General features: G+C 46.1%; 1 protein-coding gene across 2 annotated transcripts in view; it reads right to left on the bottom strand.

Annotated features, from left to right (window-relative positions):
- ecpas (Ecm29 proteasome adaptor and scaffold) overlaps nt 1-21,821 on the bottom strand; it is a 107,475-nt gene that overhangs the window by 9,928 nt on the left and 75,726 nt on the right. For both annotated transcript variants that reach the window (XM_038804143.1, XM_038804144.1), the window contains exons 38-42: nt 16,230-16,296; nt 14,916-15,007; nt 9,423-9,489; nt 6,326-6,517; nt 137-348 (exon numbers count right to left, since the gene is read on the bottom strand). In XM_038804143.1, the coding sequence (XP_038660071.1) occupies nt 137-348; nt 6,326-6,517; nt 9,423-9,489; nt 14,916-15,007; nt 16,230-16,296 (630 nt within the window). The remainder of the gene's footprint in view (nt 1-136; nt 349-6,325; nt 6,518-9,422; nt 9,490-14,915; nt 15,008-16,229; nt 16,297-21,821) is intronic.

The following is a 21,821-nucleotide window of genomic DNA, read 5'->3' as shown; positions in this document are numbered from 1 at the left end:
GCCCCCTTCTGTACTGTATGTTCTATGTTAACATCTTACTAAAATCCTTTCTAACCATGTTTCCCCGAGTGTTCATTTTCCAAATGTCCATCTATTTAGTTATCTGTGTAACGCAACATTAAATGGGACGCTCTACCTTGCCAGTCCAAGTTCGGCCGGATATTCCTTGTAATAGTGCATTTAATATCAGCCCCAAGTGTGGTGGCACCAACGAGCCTGCCTGCTGTTTGGCAATGGATGCCATAGCAGCAGCCCCTTGTGCTTTCATCGTCCATGATTGGGACTGCAGCGCCTTTTGAGTGATGACGATCAATTCTTGCATGTACAGTCGTATTCCACCAAAACTGCCTGCAACAAAAGCACAACCATTAACCTATCCGTGTAAGCTACACAGAGAAAAACTGACTGCTTTAATTTGGATTGAAATCTTGCCTTTTGGCAGGGAGTTCTGTGTTACCCACGAATCAGTGAATTATCTCTCCCAACATTCCAAGTGAAAGTTTACAAAATCCATTGCAAGTGTGGAACACAGACTAGCCTCTGTTAGGACTTGGGAACTGGGTCCATAGTGTTGATTCATTCCTGGGCAATCTTTAAAAGTGATTTGCTCGATTTGAACTAAACTTGGTCACATCCCCTCGTATAGTGTCCCATCCTTTCCAAACTGTAGTGAAATCTAGTCCACAAGCATTGAATGTATATCAGTTGAGCACAAATATAGGATAAAAGCAAATTACTGTGGATGCTGGAATCTGAAACCAAAAGAGAAAATGCTGGAAAATCTCAGCAAGTCTGGCAGCATCTCTAGGGAGAGAAAAGAGCTAATATTTTGAGTCCAGATGACCCTTGTCAAAGCTAAAAGCAGAGAAAGTGGGAGATATTTATACTGTAGGCTGAAATGAAAGATGAGTCATAGCCACAGAAACCAAGGGAACAGAGTGCTAATGGCCACAGAAACCAAGGGAACAGAGTGCTAATAGTCACAGAAACCAAGGGAACAGAGTGCTAATAGCCACAGAAACAAAGGGAACAGAGTGCTAATGGCCACAGAAACCAAGGGAACAGAGTGCTAATGGCAGTCCCCAGAGAATAAAAAGTGTGTAGGGCCAAACAGCAGAGAAACTAAAATCAGAGGGTAAACTATGACAGATGTAGATGTGGGGGGGGGGGGGGGGGGGGGGCATGGGTTGGAGAGAGGTAAAATGAGAAAAAGGGGGGAAGGGGGAAACAAAGGAGAGAAAAGGTAAGGGGGGATAGGATAGGGTGAAAGAAGGGGGGATATATATAAAGAAAGACAAGAAATAAAAGGTAAAAGACAGTAAAAATGAAATGGGATGAAAACAAAGGGGTTGAGGTGGGGTAGAGCTAATCAGCTGAAGGTGTTGAATTCGATGTTGAGACCGGAAGGCTGTAATGTGCCTAACCGGAAGAGGAGGTGCTGTTCCTGCAGTTTACGTTGAGCTTCACTGGAACATTGCAGCTGGCTAAGGACAGGTATGTGGGCATGGGAGCAGGGTCTTGTGTTAAAATGGAAAGCAACGGGAAGGTCAGGATGCGCACAGACCGAAGGTGCTCAGTAAAGCGATCACCCAGTCTATAAATGTAGGATATATTGCTTAGTTTGTTCCAGAAGGGTAAATAAAAAATAGATTATTTATTTACACTCAAGTATAATTTTATACAGTTATTCACATTTTAGTTCTGACAGTCAACTGCAGATAAACTCACAGTTGATTATTCCTACAAAGATGCCAACATATTTCTGGATGGCTACTGTCTGCCACAATTCTGGCTGGTGCTCTAACTAAACAAAACCACATGTGAAAACAGCACTGTAAACCCATCTTACAAATTCTCAATGATGGCAGAACTCGGCATGAAAGAGAAGGTTGGAGTGTTCGCATCCACCTTCAGTGCTGAGTGGATGATCCTTCTTGGCTCCCTCCCTCCTGAGATGCCACTAACACAGATGACAGCCTCCAGCCAATTTGATTCACTCTACCTATCAAATGGTTGAGCTTTAGGCCTGATAACATTTTGTCTGCACTGTTGAGGGTTTGTGCTCCAGAACTAAGCTCGACCCTAGCCAAGTTGTTAAAAGTACAGCCAAAATGCTGTCACCTACTCAACATTCTGGAAAATTGCCCAGGTATGTCCCGTCTACAAAAGGCAGGACAAATCCAATCTGGCTAATTACCACCCCATCAGTCTACCCTACCCTCAATCAACAGCAAAATGATAGGGGCGTCATCAACAGTGCTATCAAGCAGCACTTACTCAGTGACCACCTTGTTATGATGTCCACTTGGCTCATTACAGCCTTACTATAAACATAAGACAAATGAGGTAAATTCCACTGGTGAGGTCCTTGACAACATTTCACCAAGTGTGGCATCCAAGAGCCAGAGGATAATTGAAATCAGTAGGAATTCGGGGGAAAACTTCCCACTGGTTGGAGTCACATCTACCACAAAGTTGCGGCTATTAGAGGTCAATTATATCAGTCATGGATATTGCTGCAGGAGTTCCTCAGGGCAGTGTTCTAGGTCTAAGCACCTTAAGCTTCCATCATAAATGTCAGAAGTGGGGATGTTCAGTGATGACTGCACAATGTTCAGTTCTAATTGCAACTTCTCAGATACTGAAGCAGTCACGGGCTGTATGCAGCAAGACCTGGACAACAGTCAGGCTTGGGCTGATAAATAGCAAATAACATTCAGGCCACACAAGTGCAGGCAATGACAAGCTCTAACAGGAGAGTATAGACATCTCCACTTGACATTCAACAGGATTACCATCACTGAATCTGTCATCATTAACATCTTGGGTTTTACCATTGACCAGAAGCTGAACTGGACTAGCCACATAAATACCATGGCTACAAGAGCAGATCAGTGGCTGAGAATTCTGTGGCAAGTAACTTCCCTCCTGACTCCCCAAAGCTCGTCCACCATCTCGAAGGCACAAGTCAGGAGTGTGATGGAATATTCCCCACTTGACTGGATGAGTGCAGCTCCAACAACACTCAAGAAACTTGAAACCATCCAGGCAAAGCAGTCCTGCTTGATTGGCGCACTTTCCACCAGGATAAACATTCACTCCTTCCACCACTGACACTCAGTTGCAGTAGTGTGTACCGTTTATAACAGGGATGGAGAACCCCCGGCCTGAGGGGTCAGATCTGGCCCATTGCACCTTTATTCAGCCTGTGAGAGATTGGTCCTGCCTCCCCACCCCCATGCTGCACTCTGGGCCAGCCGCTGCCACGTTCTGATGTCTGAGCCTCGGCCATGGTCACCAGGGGCCCAGGTTATGGAGAGAGATTGAGACCCAAGATCCAGGAACTGGAGTGCAGAGCGGGGACGGAAGCTGCCAAGTGGGTGCTGAAGAGCGAGTAGCTGAGGGCAGGACAATTAGCTCCATTGGCGGCTCACCCCACCTCTCCATCTCAGCTCCACTGGTGTCCCAGAACAACTGCTGAGCCCCTGCAAACTGAACAAGAGGCCCAGGCTCTAGACCCAGGTGCAGCCTCGGACTGGGAGTTAGCCAGAGCCTTGGACTGTTGAGTCACTGCCTGGGCTGGTTTTCGGGGGGGGGGGGGGGGGGAAGAAACATTGGGAAAGGAGCTGGAGAAAAAGAGTGGGAAAGGAAAGAGAGAAAGAGAGTCAGAGTAGGGAAAGAGAGAGAAAGAGAAACAGACAAAGAGAATGGGAAAGGAGAGCAAGTAAAAAGTTGAGCTGAATTTCAGGAGTGATTGAGACACAGAAGCTGTGCTACTCATGAATGAAAAGTAAACTCAGCCATTGCATTAGTCAGTTGAATGTTTGTACTCTCCCTTTAAAAGAAAGAAATGAAGTTGATTTTTCTGCGAGTGTGGCCGCGACGGAGTTTGTCTGGGTGTGAGTGGCCCTTGAAAAGGAAACAATTCCTCCCTTGATTTGGAAGATGCACTTCAGCAACTTGCTTCTTTTGCCAGCACCTTTCAAACCCACAACGTCTCAGGAGAACACCTGCAGCAGACCCATGGGAACAAGTTCCCCTCCAAATCTTGTGACTATTTCATGAGCCCTTCATGGTCACTGGGTCAAAACTCTGTAACTGCCCACCCCCCTCTTTACAGCGCTGTGGGTGCAATGACACCACATGGACCACAGTGGTGCAAGGAGGCAGCGCACGACCTCAAGGGAATGCGCCATAATTGCTGACCTCAGCATTGTCCATGTCACATCAATGAATAATAAAATGCTATTCGATTCACAGCCATACACATTGGGCCAGTGTCAGCCTGATCCTGGAATCAGCATGCCTGTTCCAGAATTCCTTCACTGCCTCCCACTTGGACTGGAAGGAGGGAGCGAGGGACAGGAGGGAGGGAGGTGATGAGGGAGAGGAAGATACTGAATGACATTGACAGAAATAGAGTAACCAAAAGAGGCATATCAACATGAGAGAATTACAGCTGAAAGGAGTCATTTGCAGACCGTGAGAAAAGACACTGCATGATAGAAGGAAAGAGAATTACAGAATGGGGAGAAACATATGCTGATTTTCCAATGAACAATATCTCACGGTAAACTAAGTAATTGCATCAGATAATAGACACACAGGAGCAGGTAATAATCAATCTTGTGGATTCAGACAATGGCCGCACCATGTTTAACTTTCACACTTGCAGTTTGAGACATCACATGAAGGAACTGAGTCACGATCTTGCTAATAACTCCAGAGTATCCACTGTTCTCTTTTGAGTGAGCTGCCCTTTTTTTTTTGGAGATGTAAAGCTTGAAAAGAAACTCACAAATATTTTTAGTCCTTCCACAAGTTGAAGGTGGGTATAAACGGAGAATTTTCAAGTTGGCAGGCAGTGAATAGTGCCACAAGGATCAATGCTGGGACCTCAGCTATTCACAATCTATATTAGTGACTTAATGAAGAGCCAGAGAGGAATCTGCCTGGGTTTGATGATACAGGTGGGAAGGTGAGCTTTGGGGAGGACACATAGGTTGCAAAGAGATATAGACAGGTTAGATGAGTGGGCAACTTCCATGATAAGTATAGGGAAGTCAGTGTGAAGTTACTCACTCTGATACTAAGAATAAAAAAGCAGAATATTTCTTAAAAGGAGCGGAACTTGGAAGTGTTGATGTTCAGAGAAACTTGGGTGTGACTGCATGAATGCAGAAAGATAGCATGCAGGTGCAGCAAGCAATTGGGAAGGCAAATTGCATGTTGGCTTTAATTAAAAGGAGGACTGGAGCACAAGAATAAGAAGTCTTCTACAATTGTACAGGGTTTTGGTGAGACTGTGTGCAGTCTTGGTCCGCACATTTAAGAAAGGATATACTTGTACTGGAGGTGCGACAGCGAAGGTTCACTAGACTGGTCCCAGAAATGAGGGGGTTGCCCTAGGATGAGAAGCTGAGTAAACTGGGCTTATATTCTCTGGGGGTTTAGAAGAATGAGAGGTGGCCTCAATGAAACATACAAGATTCTGAAGGAGCTCAACAGGGTGGACACAGAGAGATTGTTTCCGCTGGTCGGGGAATCTAAAACACGGGATACACAGTCTCGGGATATGGGAATGATTATTTAGGACTGACACAAGGAGAAGTGTATTCACTCAAAGGGTTGTGAATCATTGGAATTCTCTATCCCAGAGAGTTGGGAATACATTTAAGTCTGGGATGGAAAGGTTTTTGGTCTCTCGGGGAATTAAGGGATATGGGGACTGGGTAGGAAAATGGAACTGAAGCCCAATATCAGCGATGATCGTATTGAAAGGCCCGACGGGCTGTGTGGTCCAATCCTGCTCCTATTTCTAATGTTCTGAAATTATGACTTCCTGCACAGCGAGTGCAAAACAAATTTAAATAAGAATTGAACTCAGACAGGATCAGAACTTTGCAAGTATGAATACAGCAAGAGATATGAATACCACTTAAGGGGAATTAAATCAATTTTATGGTGGGAGGAAAACACTCTGGCATGGTTCACTGGTCTCAATTCCGGAAATCAGTACAAGTTACAAGTGACCGGCGCCGAGGTCCCAGGTTCAATCCCGGCCCTGGGTCACTGTCCGTGTGGAGTTTGCACATTCTCCCCGTGTTTGCGTGGGTTTCGCCCCCACAACCCAAAGATGCGTAGGTTAGGTGGATTGACCATGTTAAATTGCCCCTTAATTGGAAAGAAATGAATTGGATACACTTAAATTAAAAAAAAGAGAAAAAAAAACATTACTGAGCTTGGTCCACCTTTTAAATATGGTGTTAAAAGGAAGTACTGTACATTGAACAGGTTTAAATTTGTACAAGTAAGTTTTACCTACCAGGTACATTCTCTTGCCATGCTTCAGTCCAGAGGTCAGATTCACTGGTTTCTCCTTTATCTTCATCTGGGATTTCATGCATTCCAAGAAATGCAAGGGGCAAGGCCACCGCTGCATGGTGCTTGATGACATCGGGGCTGTGACGCGCGATAGCATGTACTGTCAGTGCACATGCCGATCGATAGACTTGCTCTGAAAAGGCACAAGATGGGCCGATTCCTCAAATCAGTTAAACAGACCATAGAGTTTATCTAGTTCAGAAATCAATAACACACTCTTACAAATTGCAGCAAGATACATGTGCTGCTTCATAATCACTGTATCCCTATGAGTATGGCAACAGTTTACATTTTCAAATTGCATCTTGTTTTAGGCACCGGGCTGTTGAAGAATTAACAGAAATGTGCTGGTATAGAATGGCTAAATCCGCACAGAAAGGCAAGCACAAACAGGAGGTAATTCAGCTCATTTTGGGCTAGCTCTTTTGAAAGAGCTGTCCAATTAGTCCGACTTGCCAGCTCTTTCCCCATAGCTTTGCATAAGGAAGGCTTCTGCATTTATCCAATTTCCTTTGAAAAGTAACTCAAAAATCGACTTCCGCCACTATCTCAGGCTTCGTCCAGATCCAAGTAATATTTTTCCTCATCTGATTTGATTCTTTTTCCAGTTCTATAAACCTGGTTACTGACTGTTCAGTCAATGGAAACAATCTGTCCTTATTTACTCTTATCAAAACACCTTCTTAATTTTGAACACCTCTATCAACTCTTTCCTTAACCGTTGCTGCTCGAAGCAGAACGATCCCAGCTTCTCTGTGACTGAAGTTTGCATCCTTAGTAAATCGTCTCCAAGGGCATGATATCCTTGCTAAAGTGTGGTGTCTAGAATTGAGTACAAAACTCACGTTGGCACCTAACCAGTGATTTACAAGGTTTCGCTAACATCCTTGCTTTCGCACTCTATGCCTCTGTTTATAAAGTCAAGGATCTGGTATGTTTTTAAAAAAAACTTTGCCCCCCCCTCCCCCGCAATTTGTCCTGGCACCATTAAAGACTTGTGTACGTACACCCCCGGCTCGCAACCCTGTGCTTGTATCCTCTTTACAATTGTAACATTACACATCCTCTTCTCATTCTTTCTACCAAAACGCAACACTTTGCTGCATTAAATTGTATCTGCCACGCCTGTCCATTTCACCAGGTTGTTGAGGCCCTCCTGAACTCTATTACCATTCTCCGCATTGTTCACAGCATTTCCGAGTGCTGTGTCATCTGCAATCTTGGAAATGATGTCCTTTATTCCAAAATGCAGGTTATTAATATACATCAGAAGGACTGATCCTATTACCTATCTTGGGGGTGGGGTGGGGAGAGAACGGAGCAAGAAACCACTGCATAACCCGACCTATTCTGAAAAACCGTTCACCACTATTCTCAGCTTGTTTACTCTGCCCCATCCCTTTAATCCCACTAGCTTTGAAACAAGTCTATTATGCGGTACTTCATCAAATGCCTTTTCAAAGTCTATATACACATCAACTGCACCACCTTCATCGACTCTCTCCATTACATTGTGCATCATAGCTACAAGTTATTTTGCCCAAGTCCATTCTTGTGTTTTTTTTTAAACCAACTGCTCTTTTCAGCTTAGCTCCAACTAGCAACCATCCTGTTGCTAAGGCATGCTTCACTGGCTTCAGCAGATGCTAACGATGAAGGTCAACCATAAAATGAGTGAAAGCGACAAAGCATTAGTCAGCTGCTGCTGACCCATTTTGTACGCAGAATTACACAGATAGAATTACATGTCATCTTTATGTTCAAGTTCTGAAGCTGAGATTATATTTTCATTTTATTTATTATAATGGCTTTTCATATAGGTTTTAAAAGGAATTAAACCAATTCAAGTTTCACCTCCTCGCCATTGCATTAAATATAAACAGTGACAGGAAGTACTTCAGTATCTTTGTTAATTTCTGGTCATAACAACTCAATGCTTTTTCTCTCCGGTTTTCAAGCTGACCTTTAACCATTTCTCATGATCTAGTTGTGTAAACTTCAATGTTCACTTTAATGTTTCTTCAGATTCGTTCCTCATATTGCCTTCCATGCTTATCCTTTCTGTGTTTTCAATCTACCTGTGAGGCTCCTTTTAAATCTCTATCCTTCTTCAGCACTTTGTAAAAATGCTATACCTTTTACAGTCCACTTCTGGTGGTTTGTGAATCTGCGCCCCCCCCCCCCCCCCCCCCCAGCTCTATCTTTGCTCTTCCCCATTTGGATATTTAATGCCCACGGATAATGCGTCTGCCTTATTCTTCCCAGCAAGATGTACTCTCTTGTTAATTGACATTAAAATTAATTTGCCACTTACATGTCTATTCATCAAGTTCTTTGTATCGTCTTTTAATTTATTGCAGTCTTCCTATTAACCTGCATTGCACCCTCGCCCCCAAATTGGTGCCATCAGTATTTAGGACTGAAAAACCTGACAAATACGGGGATCAGGGAATACAGGGTGAACGCAGGAGAATGGGGATGAGAAACATATCAGCCATGATTGAATGGCAGAGCAGGCTCGATGCCAAATGGCCTAATTCCGGTCCTATATCTTATGGTCAATGATCTAATTGACGAAGGACTTAAAATGGAATAATCCTACAAGAGAGCAACATGCTGGCAACAGGGGTTATTACCAAGTATGTTCAAGGCTGAAATGGACAGATTTTTAATCAGTAAAGGAATCAAGGGTTATGGGGATAAGGCCGGAAAGTGGAGCTGAGGATGATCACATCAGACATGATCTCACTGAATGGTGCTGCACTTGATGGGCCGAATGGCCTACTTCTGCTCCTATGTCTTATAGTCAAAGTAGCTGAACATGGGCATAATTTACATGGGAATCTCCCTGAAGAATACCAACAGGTGATAGGACATCCCAATTGTGATATACTGATATATTGTGGTTGATTCCTAACTTCCCTCTGAAATGGTCTGGCAAGTCTTTCAGTTCAAGGGCAATTCAAGATCAGCAATAAATGCTGGCCTTGTCAGTGATGCCCGTATCCCATCAAAGAATAGATTAAAAAAATATTCACCATCTTTTTCGAGATACCAAGTGCTGAGTTTTTGAAATAACTTTTCACTGCTACTGGTCCGTGCTGTCTGTAAGACAATAGTTCAGTTTTGGATTATTACATGATTCAAGAAAAACAAACTTGCAAAACTGACAGGGAGGAAAAGACAAGTTGGTTCATTCAGCCTGCCCCAGAGAATGTCCAGTGTGCCACGATTAGACTACCTTCCCCACAGACATATCCACCACACCTTCCCCACAGGCATAACCACCACACCTTCCCCACAGGCATATCCACCACACCTTCCCCACAGGCATATCCACCACACCTTCCCCACAGGCATATCCACCACACCTTCCCCACAGACATATCCACCATACCTTCCCCACAGGCATATCCACCATACCTTCCCCACAGGCATATCCACCAAACCTTCCCCACAGGCATATCCACCACACCTTCCCCACAGACATATCCACCACACCTTCCCCACAGACATATCCATCACACCTTCCCCACTGGCATATCCACCACACCTTCCCCACAGACATATCCACCACACCTTCCCCACAGGCATAACCACCACACCTTCCCCACAGGCATATCCACCACACCTTCCCCACAGGCATATCCACCACACCTTCCCCACAGGCATATCCACCACACCTTCCCCACAGACATATCCACCATACCTTCCCCACAGGCATATCCACCATACCTTCCCCACAGGCATATCCACCACACCTTCCCCACAGGCATATCCACCACACCTTCCCCACAGACATATCCACCACACCTTCCCCACAGGCATATCTACACACCTTCCCCACAGGCATATCCACCATACCTTCCCCACAGGCATATCCACCATACCTTCCCCACAGGCATATCCACCACACCCTCCCCACAGACATATCCACCACACCTTCCCCACAGGCATATCCACCACACCTTCCCCACAGGCATATCCACCATACCTTCCCCACAGGCATATCCACCACACCCTCCCCACAGGCATATCCACCATACCTTCCCCACAGGCATATCCACCATACCTTCCCCACAGGCATATCCACCATATCTTCCCCACAGGCATATCCACCATACCTTCCCCACAGGCATATCCACCATACCTTCCCCACAGGCATATCTACACACCTTCCCCACAGGCATAGCCACCATACCTTCCCCACAGGCATATCCACCATACCTTCCCCACAGGCATATCTACACACCTTCCCCACAGGCATATCCACCACACCTTCCCCACAGACATATCCACCACACCTTCCCCACAGGCATATCCACCACACCTTCCCCACAGACATATCCACCATACCTTCCCCACAGGCATATCCACCACACCTTCCCCACAGACATATCCACCATACCTTCCCCACAGGCATAGCCACCATACCTTCCCCACAGGCATATCCACCACACCTTCCCCACTGGCATATCCACCACACCTTCCCCACAGACATATCCACCACACCTTCCCCACAAGCATAACCACCATACCTTCCCCACAGGCATATCCACCATACCTTCCCCACAGGCATATCCACCGTACCTTCCCCACAGGCATATCCACCACACCTTCCCCACAGGCATATCCACCACACCTTCCCCACAGGCATATCCACCACACCTTCCCCACAGACATATCCACCATACCTTCCCCACAGGCATATCCACCATACCTTCCCCACAGGCATATCTACACACCTTCCCCACAGGTATATCCACCACACCTTCCCCACTGACATATCTACCACACCTTCCCCACAGGCATGTCCACCAAACCTTCCCCACTGACATATCTACCACACCTTCCCCACAGGCATATCCACCAAACCTTCCCCACTGACATATCCACCATACCTTCCCCACAGGCATATCTACACACCTTCCCCACAGGCATATCCACCACACCTTCCCCACTGACATATCTACCACACCTTCCCCACAGGCATATCCACCAAACCTTCCCCACTGACATATCTACCACACCTTCCCCACAGGCATATCCACCAAACCTTCCCCACTGACATATCTACCACACCTTCCCCACAGGCATATCCACCACACCTTCCCCACAGGCATATCCACCACACCTTCCCCACAGACATATCTACCACACCTTCCCCACAGGCATATCCACCACACCTTCCCCACAGGCATATCCACCACACCTTCCCCACTGACATATCCACCACACCTTCCCCACAAGCATAACCACCACACCTTCCCACAGGCATATCCACCACACCTTCCCCACAGACATATCCACCAAACCTTCCCCACAGACATATCCACCACACCTTCCCCACAGACATATCCACCACACCTTCCCCACAGGCATATCCACCACACCTTCCCCACAGGCATATCCACCACACCTTCCCCACAGGCATATCCACCACACCTTCCCCACAGGCATATCCACCACACCTTCCCCACAGACATAACCACCACACCTTCTCCACAGGCATATCTACCACACCTTCCCCACAGGCATATCCACCACACCTTCCCCACAGGCATATCCACCACACCTTCCCCACAGGCATATCCACCACACTTTCCCCACAGGCATATCCACACCTTCCCCACAGGCATATCCACCACACCTTCCCCACAGGCATATCCACCACACCTTCCCCACAGGCATATCCACCACACCTTCCCCACAGGCATATCCACCACACCTTCCCCACAGGCATATCCACCACACCTTCCCCACAGGCATATCCACCATACCTTCCCCCAAGCAAACCCACCCACCTGTCATCATCAGTCCTACGATCTCTTGGAAGAGGCCAAGGCCAATCAAGGCACCAAAAAATACAATCTGGTAAAAACCATCACAGGCAACTGAAACTTGGCTACACATAGGAATACACAGGCCAATGTACACACACTTGTATTTTATCTACATTTTGCCATACGCGATCGGGTTTTCAGCCAGGAACTGGTCCATGTATGCAGAGTGCCTGCATGACTGTCTTTTCCTTCTGCTGTTTATATGTATGATCTCTGGCCTTCCTACAGCCACTGAGCTCGTCACGAGGAAAACAATCAAATCCTTCAACATATTTGCACACTGTTATTAAATCATTCCAAATTCTAAATGGATTTCTTAAGGGAATAGAATTCTTTTAAGCCTTTCTGAATGACTCAGATCTTCTAAATTGGATTTAATCCAAGGGGGTAATTTTTTGGATTTTGCTTCCAGATCATCCAACATACGAGGGGGCTGATACTGGATACAGTTTTCCAAATGTGATTCACTGGGTCTTGTATATAGACAAGACACTGTGCTTTTTAAATTTGATAGTTCTATTTATGCAACCTAAAGCCCTGTTTGCTTTGGTAAGTAAACCATTGTTTGCCACCATTAGTCACACATAACTGGCAGCTGAACTGGTCACCAGGAATACAATGAACTCCGTTAACATATTTGCACACCATTATCAACTCAGCCCGAAAACATTTCTAAGATGAACGTCTTTTAAGCCTTTCTGAATGACTCAGACCGTTGAAACCGAGAGATCAAAGAGCAACAATGTCAAGATCCCCTTCTCTCTGAACTGATTTTACTTCTGCATGATGTAGCATGGGTATTGTACAGTGCTTGTACTATCTTCCTCACTATACATTCGTTCTACCGTGACCATTGCTCTTGTGAAATATAAATGCTGCCAACAGACAAACTAACTTTAGATTAATTCTGCCAACTCCAGTATGATGCAACCACGCAACACATCTTCCCCTCACTCCCCCTGCCAGTATTTCACAGGGACTGTTCCCTCCGGGATACCCTGCTCCACTCCTCCATCACCCCACCCTCTTCCCACAGCACCTTGCCATGCAACCGCAGGCGATGTAACACCTGTCCCTTTAACCTCCTCCCTGCTCACCATTCCAGGGCCTAACCAGTCTTTTCAGGGGAGGCAGCGCTTCATGTACACCTCCTTCAATCTGGTCTATTGCATTTGCTGCTCCAAATGCGGTCTACTCTACACTGGAGACACTAAGCGTAGGCTGGGTGACCGCTTTGCAGAGCACCTTCTGTCTGTCTGCAAGCAGGACCCAGACCTCCCTGTCGCTGCCATTTCAACTCACCGTCCTGCTCTCACGTCCACATGTCCATCTTTGGCCTGCTGCAATGTTCCAGTGAAGCCCAGCGCAAACTGGAGGAACAGCACCACATCTTCCGATTAGGCACGTTACGGCCTTCCGGACTTAACATTGAGTTCAACAACTTCACACTCCCACCTTCACCCCATTTTTATTTTGACCAATTTATTTTCATTTCTTCCATTGATCTGTTTTTCCCTCACCATTGTCTCCCTCCCCTCCCCTCCCCCCAATCCCACTTAGGTTCTGTTCCCTGTTCCTGGTTGCCCTTTAACACACTGCTCACTTTTGTTCTGCCATTAACACATTCTAATCTCTTTATGTGCCACTATCAGCACCCTTCTTAAGCCTTCATCTCCTCCGTAAGAAGTCTTACAACACCAGGTTAAAGTCCAACAGGTTGATTTGGAATCACTGACTTTCGGAGCGTAGCTCCTTCATCAGGTGATTCACACTGAAGGAGCTGCGCTCTGAAAGCTAGTGATTCCAAACAAACCTGTTAGACTATAACCTGGTGTTGTATGACTTCTTATTGTGCCCATCCCAGTCCAACGGCGGCATCTCCACATCGTTAAGCCTCTCCATTTACATTCCTTTTGCCTTTCTGGCCTTGACATCTTTGTCAATCTCCACCTATCCCTGGCCCCCTATCCAGCCCCATCCACCACCGCCCCCCAAACAACAGTATAAATCTGACCCTATTTCCCGTTCACTCTAGCTTTGACAAAGAGGCATCCAGACTCAAAAGGTTAGCTCCCTTCTCTCTCCACAGGTGCTGTCAGACCTGCTGTGATTGTCCAGTATTTTCTGTTTTTGCTTCAGATTCCAGGATCCGCAGTAATTTGGTTTTAACTTCAGAATAGCAAGGGAGTAAGAGTTAGGGAGATGGGGGAGTCAAAGGGCTGAATGACCCACTCCTACTCCTATTTCTTATATTCCTATTAAGAATGACCATTTAGAAGAAAAGTAAGATGCAGTAATGAAAGCCACCCTGAATTTGGCTCGGAGACCTCGGTACAAATCCAGCACAGTCCCTCTGAATGAGATGACCCAATTTAACCTTCATTCTCATCGCAAGTTCAGGGGAGCTGGTATCGGAAAAGGGAGCAACAAAAATCGCACAGCTACAATGAGGCTTTGAAACAAGCAGTTAAGGTACGTTTTGAGGCAAAGTAAAAGAACTTTAGTTCACAGGTGCAACACCTTCCAGAATTGCCACTTGCTGATAACAGATTCCAAAGGCACCCAAGCGTTGTGAACTTGCCTTTTACAGTGCAAAGATTCATCCTGTGACAAACTCAATTGTCTTCCTATCCCTTCACCTCATACCTAAGGTCACATAACACCTGAAATACAGATAAAGGCACTCACCCGAACCAAATGGCCCAATGCCACAGCGTACGCTTTCCGTATGACACTGCTACGATCATTTAACCCAGATAGGAGGGCACTCATCAATTTACCTGCCATCAATAAGAGAGAACAATGTTACAGCAGCATCAGACAATGCCAATGGTTTCCCGTTTCAATCAATAGTTTTCACTCGATGTATCGGCCGTACTTCCGTTCTCACTGTTGTAACGGTTTGTTTTCAACTCATAACAGCAGCAAATGCAGTCACTTGACTTCAGAATGACATCTATATAGAATTTGGAATTCACTGCCTGAGGAAAACGAATTCAATAGAAACTTTAAAAAGGGAATTGAGGGGCGGCACTTGGCGCAGTGGATAGCACTGGGACTGCGGCACCGAGGACGCGGTTCGAATCCCAGCCCTGGGTCACTGTCCGTGTGGAGTTTGCACATTCTCCCCATGTCTGCGTGGGTTTCACCCCCACAACCCAAAGATGTGCTGGTCAGGTGGATTTGCCACGCTAAATTGCCCCTTAATTGGGAAAAAAATAATTGGGCACTCTAAATTTATATATATAAAAAAGGGAATTGGATAAGGGACAGTGGTTAGCACTGCTGCCTCACGGTGCCGAGGACCCCGGTTCAATCCCGGCCCCAGGTCACTGTCCGTGCGGAGTTTGCACATTCTCCCTGTGTCTGCATGGGTCTCATCCCCACAGCCCCAAGATGTGCAGGGTAGCTGGATTGGCCACGCTAAATTGCCCCTTAATTGGAAAAGAAAATAACTGGGTACTCTAAATTTATTAAAAGAGAAAACTTGAAGGGAAAAGCTTTGCAGGTGCAATGGGGGAAAGTTCAGGGAGCGGTAGCACTGTTGCTTCACAGCTCCAGGGTCCCAGGTTCGATTCCCGGCTGGGTCACTGTCTGCGCGGAGTCTGCACGTTCTCCCTGTGTGTGCGGGGGTTTCCTCCGGGTGCTCCAGTTTCCTCCCACAATTCCTGAAAGGCGTGCTATCAGATTAATTGGACATTCTTAATTCTCTGTGTACCCAACCAGGCGCCGGAATGTGGCGACTAGGGGAGTTTTACAGTGACGTCATTTCAATGTTAATGTCAGCCTACTTGTGACAATAAAGGTTCTTATTATTTATTATTAATTGGATGACTCTTCCAAATAATTGGCAGAGGCATAATGGGCTGAATGGCCTCGCATCTGTGCTTTTTCGAATTTAAGATGGAAACAGTTAAACTGAGTGTGAGAATAGGCTTTTTACAGCTGTCCCTCCGAAATAAAATAAAAGGGTTTCAAGCAGTAATTAGTCCGCATACTCACCTGCATAAGGGTTTAAGTCTTGTGGACATTTGGTTGTCAAAAAAACGACCACATGGGCACAGCCTCCCTGTAAATTAGAGCAGCATATTAACCAGTGCGATTTGCATTTTGATGATCTTCACGGAAGACTATGATGGCTTTAATGAACTAAACAATGACATTGAAGAACACCATAGGAATATAATCACATTACCAAAGCAACAGTTTCAAAGTTATTTTTGGAAGTAGGCAAATTAATTCAGCAGGTTATCACTAATATTTCTCTCACGTTCCTCACTTTTTTTCACCGTCTCAAGCTGAAGATGTTAACTTGAAAAAAAAAAAATGAAAATCGCTTATTGTCATGAGTAGGCTTCAATGAAGTTACTGTGAAAAGCCCCTAGTTGCCACATTCCGGCGCCTGTCCAGGGAGGCTGGTACGGGAATCGAACCGTGCTGCTGGCCTGCTTGAAAAGCCAGCGATTTAGCCGAGTGAGCTAAACCAGCCCCTTAAGTTGGGGGACGGTTCCATAAGTGTTTCTGATTCTCCAATATCTAACTCATGTGAGCATTCTTCATGTAATGGTGTGGACCTTATGGCGCTGGAAAAACGTGACATCATTGGGGGGGGGGGTGGGGGGGAAGAGAGAGAGAAGAGGTATTGCAATATTTTATTCCATGTGTTTTCCCAACAGGAATTCCTGAACTATGAGGATACTGGGAGTCAACTGTGGAGCTCTTATCAACATCAAGCCAACTGAAACCAGCTAATGCAACAGAGACCAAGAATTACTGTCCTCTGCCCAACTCTGGGCATCCTTTAGGAAGGATGTGAATACACTGGAGATTGTGTAAAAAAGATTTCCACGAATGGTTCTGGGGATGAGATTTCAGTTACGAGGATAGATTGGAGAAGACGAGGCTGTTCTCTTTCGAGAAAGACGAGAGGAGATTTGATAAGAGGTGCTCAAAATCAAGAGGGGTCTAGACAGAATAGATGAGAAGCCTTTGTCCACTGGCAAGAGAGTTGAGAAAAAGAGGACTCCGACTTAAGGTGAATGACAAAAGGAGCAATGATAACAGGTGTATAAACATTTTTTTAACACAGCGATCTGCATGTCAGTGTGAAGGAGGCATGTTCAGCTGTGGTTTCAAAAGGGAATTGGATAATTGTCTGAAGAGAAAAGAACTGCGCAGATATGGAGAAAAAGCAAGGGAGTGGGAATGGCTGAGTAGTTCTTACAGAGAGCCTGCACAGACACAAAGGTCCTCTGTGATCCTACGATCCAAATTAAAGATAGAACATAGAACATAGAGAAATACAGCACAGAATAGGCCCTTCGGCCCACGATGTTGTGCCGAACGTTTGTCCTAGGTTAATCATAGAATTTTGGACACTAAGGGCAATTTATCATGGCCAATCCACCCAACCTTTTTTTTTTTTTAAATTTAGATTACCCAATTATTTTTTCCAATTAAGGGGCAATTTAGCGTGGCCAATCCACCTACTCTGCACATTTTTTGGGTTGTGGGGGTGAAACCCACGCAGACACGGGGAGAATGTGCAAACTCCACACGGACAGTGACCCAGAGCCGGGATTCGAACCTGGGACCTCAGCGCCGTGAGGCAGCTGTGCTAACCACTAGGCCACCGTGCTGCCCTCCAATCCACCCAACCTGCACATCTTTGGACTGCGTGAGGAAACCGGAGCACACGGAGGAAACCCACGCACACACCGGGAGGATGTGCAGACTCCACACAGACAGTGACCCAAGCCGAAATCGAACCTGGGAGCCTGGAGCTGTGAAGCAATTGTGCTATCCACAATGCTACCGTGCTGCCCTTAAGAACAAATTAATCTACACTCCATTATTCTACCATAATTCATGTACCTATCCAATAGCCGCTTGAAGGTCCCTAACATTTCCGACTCAGCTACTTCCACAGGCAGTGCATTCCTTGCCCCCACTACTCTCTGGGTAAAGAACCTACCTCTGACATCCCCCCTATATCTTCCACCATTTACCTTAAATTTATGTCCCCTTGTAATGGTTTGTTCCACCCGGGGAAAAATTCTCTGACTGTCTACTCTATCTATTCCCTGATCATCTTATAAACCTCTATCAAGTCGCCCCACATCCTTCTCCGTTCTAATGAGAAAAGGCCTAGCACCCTCAACCTTTCCTCGTAAGACCTATTCTCCATTCCAGGCAACATCCTGGTAAATCTCCTTTACACCTTTTTCAAAGCTTCCACATCCTTCCTAAAATAAGGTGACCAGAACTGCACACAGTAGTCCAAATGTGGCCATACCAAGGTTTCGTACTGCTGCATCATCACCTCACGGCTCTTAAATTTAATCCCTCTGCTAATGAACGCTAGCACACCATAGACCTTCTTCACAGCTCTATCCACTTGAGTGGCAACTTTCAAAGATCTATGAACATAGACCCCAAGATCTCTCTGCTCCAATACATTGCCAAGAACCCTACCGTTAACCCTGTATTCCGCATTCATATTTGTCCTTCCAAATTGGACAACCTCACACTTGTCAGGGTTAAACTCCATCTGCCACTTCTCAGCCCAGCTCGGCATCCTATCTATGTCTCTTTGAAGCCGACAACAGCCCTCCTCACTATCCACAACTCCACCAACCTTTGTATCATCTGCAAATTTACTGACCCACCCTTCAACTCCCTCATCCAAGTCATTAATGAAAATCACAAACAGCAGAGGATCCAGAAATGATCCTTGCAGTACGCCACTGGTAACTGGGCTCTAGGCTGAATATTTGCCATGCACCACCACTCTCTGACTTCTATCGGTTAGCCAGTTCGTTATCCAACTGGCCAAATTTCCCACTATCCTATGCCTCCTTACTTTCTGAATAAGCCTACCATGGAGAACCTTATCAAATGCCTTACTAAAATCCATGTACACTACATCCACTGCTTTACCTTCATCCACATGCTTGGTCACCTCCTCAAAGAAGTCAATAAGACTTGTAAGGCAAGACCTACCTCTCACAAATCCGTGCTGACTATCCCTAATCAAGTAATGTCTTTTCAGATGCTCAGAAATACTATCTCTCAGTACCCTTTCCATTACTTTTCCTACCACCGAAGTAAGACTAACTGGCCTGTAATTCCCAGGGTTATCCCTATTCCCTTTTTTGAACAGTGGCACGACATTCGCAACTCTCCAATCCCCTGGTACCACCCCTGTTGACAGTGAGGACGAAAAGATCATTGCCAACGGCTCTGCAATTTCATTTCTTGCTTCCCATAGAATCCTTGGACATATCCCGTCAGGCCCGGGGGACTTGTCTATCCTCAAGTTTTTCAAAACGCCCAACACATCTTCCTTCCATAACAAGTATCTCCTCGAGTTTACCAGTCTGTTTCACACTGTCCTCTCCAACAATATGGCCCCTCTCGTTTGTAAATACTGAAGAAAAAGACTCGTTCAAGACCTCTCCTATCTCTTGAGACTCAATACACAATCTCCCGCTACTGTCCTTAATCGGACCTACCCTCGCTCTAGTCATTCTCATATTTCTCACATATGTGTAAAAGGCCTTGGGGTTTTCCTTGATCCTACCCGCCAAAGATTTTTCATGCCCTCTCTTAGCTCTCCTAATCCCTTTCTTCAGTTCCCTCCTGGCTATCTTGTATCCCTCCAGCACCCTGTCTGAACCTTGTTTCCTCAGCCTTACATAAGTCTCCTTCTTCCTCTTAACAAGACATTCAACCTCTCTTGTCAACCATGGTTCCCTCACTCGACCATCTCTTCTCTGCCTGACAGGGACACACATATCAAAGACACGCAGTACCTGTTCCTTGAACAAGTTCCACATTTCACTTGTGTCCTTCCCTGACAGCCTATGTTCCCAACTTATGCACTTCAATTCTTGTCTGACAGCATCGTATTTAACCTTCCCCCAATTGTAAACCTTGCCCTGTTGCACGCACCTATCCCTCTCCATTACTAAAGTGAAAGTCACCTCCAAAATGCTCCCCCACTAACAAATCTATCACCTGCCCTCGTTCATTACCAAGTACCAAATCCAATATGGCCTACCCTCTGGTTGGACAATCTACATACTGTGTTAGAAAAGCTTCCTGGACACACTGCACAAACACCACCCCATCCAAACTATTTGATCTAAAGAGTTTCCACTCAATGTTTGGGAAGTTGAAGTCACCCATGACTACTACCCTGTGACTTCTGCAAGAAGGTGGTCTATGATTTGGTTTCACACAGGGTGGCAAGATTTACTCTCAGAAACCAAAGGGGATTAACACATTAAATTACTAGGTAAATTATTCACCATTTCTGGAGTCAATGGGAACCAGGGGGAAAAACTTTCCGCCGGTTGGAGTCATTCCTGGCACAAAGGAAGATGGTTGTAGTGGTTGGAGGTCAATCATCTCAGCTCCTGGACATCACTGCAGGAGTACCTCAGGGTAGTGTCCTCAGCCCAACCATCTTCAGCTGCGTCATCAATGACCTCCCTTCCATCATAAGGTCAGAAGTGGGGGTTTTTGCGGATGACTGCACAATGTTCAGCACCATTCGTGACTCCCCAGATAATGAAACAGTCCCTGTCCAAATGCAGCATGTCCTGGCCAATATCCAGGCTTGGGCTGACAAGTGGCAAGTTACATTTGCGCCACACAAGTGCCAGTTTTGTAGGACCATCTGCTACAAGAGAGGATCTAACCATCACCCCTTGACATTCAATGGCACTACCATCGCTGAATTTCCCCACAATCAACACGCTGGGAGTTACCATTGATCAGAAGTTGAACTGGACTAGCCACATCAATACTGTGGCTACTTGGGCAAGTCAAAGGCTAGGAATCCTACGGCGAGTAACTCACCTCCTGACCCACCCAAAGCCTGTTCACCATCTACAAGGCAGAAATCAGGACTGTAATGGAATACTCTCCACTTGTCTGGGGGAGCACGGCAGCACGGTAGTACAAGTGGATAGCACTGTGGCTTCACAGCGCCAGGGTCCCAGGTTCGATTCCCCGCTGGGTCACTGTCGGTGTGGAGTCTGCACGTTCTCCCCGTGTCTGCGTGGGTTTCCTCCGGGGCTCCGGTTTCCTTCTACAGTCCAAAGACATGCAGGTTAGGTGGATTGGCCATGATAAATTGCCCTTAGTGACCAAAAAGGTTAGGAGGGGTTACTGGGATAGGGTGGAAATGAGGGCTTAAGTGGGTCGGTGCAGACATGATGGGCCAAATGGCCTCCTTCTGCACTGTATGTTCTATGAGTGCAGCTCCAACAACACTGAAGGAGCTCGACACCATCCAGGACAAAACAGTCCGTTTGATTGCTACCCCTTCCACAAACATTCAAACCCTCCACTACTGGCAAACTGTGGCAACCGTGTCTACCATCCCACAAGATGCACTGCAGTAACTCACCAGGTTTCCTTAGTCAGCACCTTCCAAACCGAGGACCACTACCATCTAGAAGGACAGGAACAGCAGATACCTGGGAACCCCACCACCCCCCTCCAAGTCACTCACCAACCTGACTTGAAAATATATTGGCAGTCCTTTGCTGTCGCTGGGGCAAAATCCTGGAACTCCCTCCCTAA

This window comes from Scyliorhinus canicula, chromosome 8, assembly GCF_902713615.1.
Source record: "Scyliorhinus canicula chromosome 8, sScyCan1.1, whole genome shotgun sequence".
Classification (NCBI taxonomy): Eukaryota; Metazoa; Chordata; class Chondrichthyes; order Carcharhiniformes; family Scyliorhinidae; genus Scyliorhinus; species Scyliorhinus canicula.
This window is presented reverse-complemented; position numbering and strand designations above follow the sequence as displayed.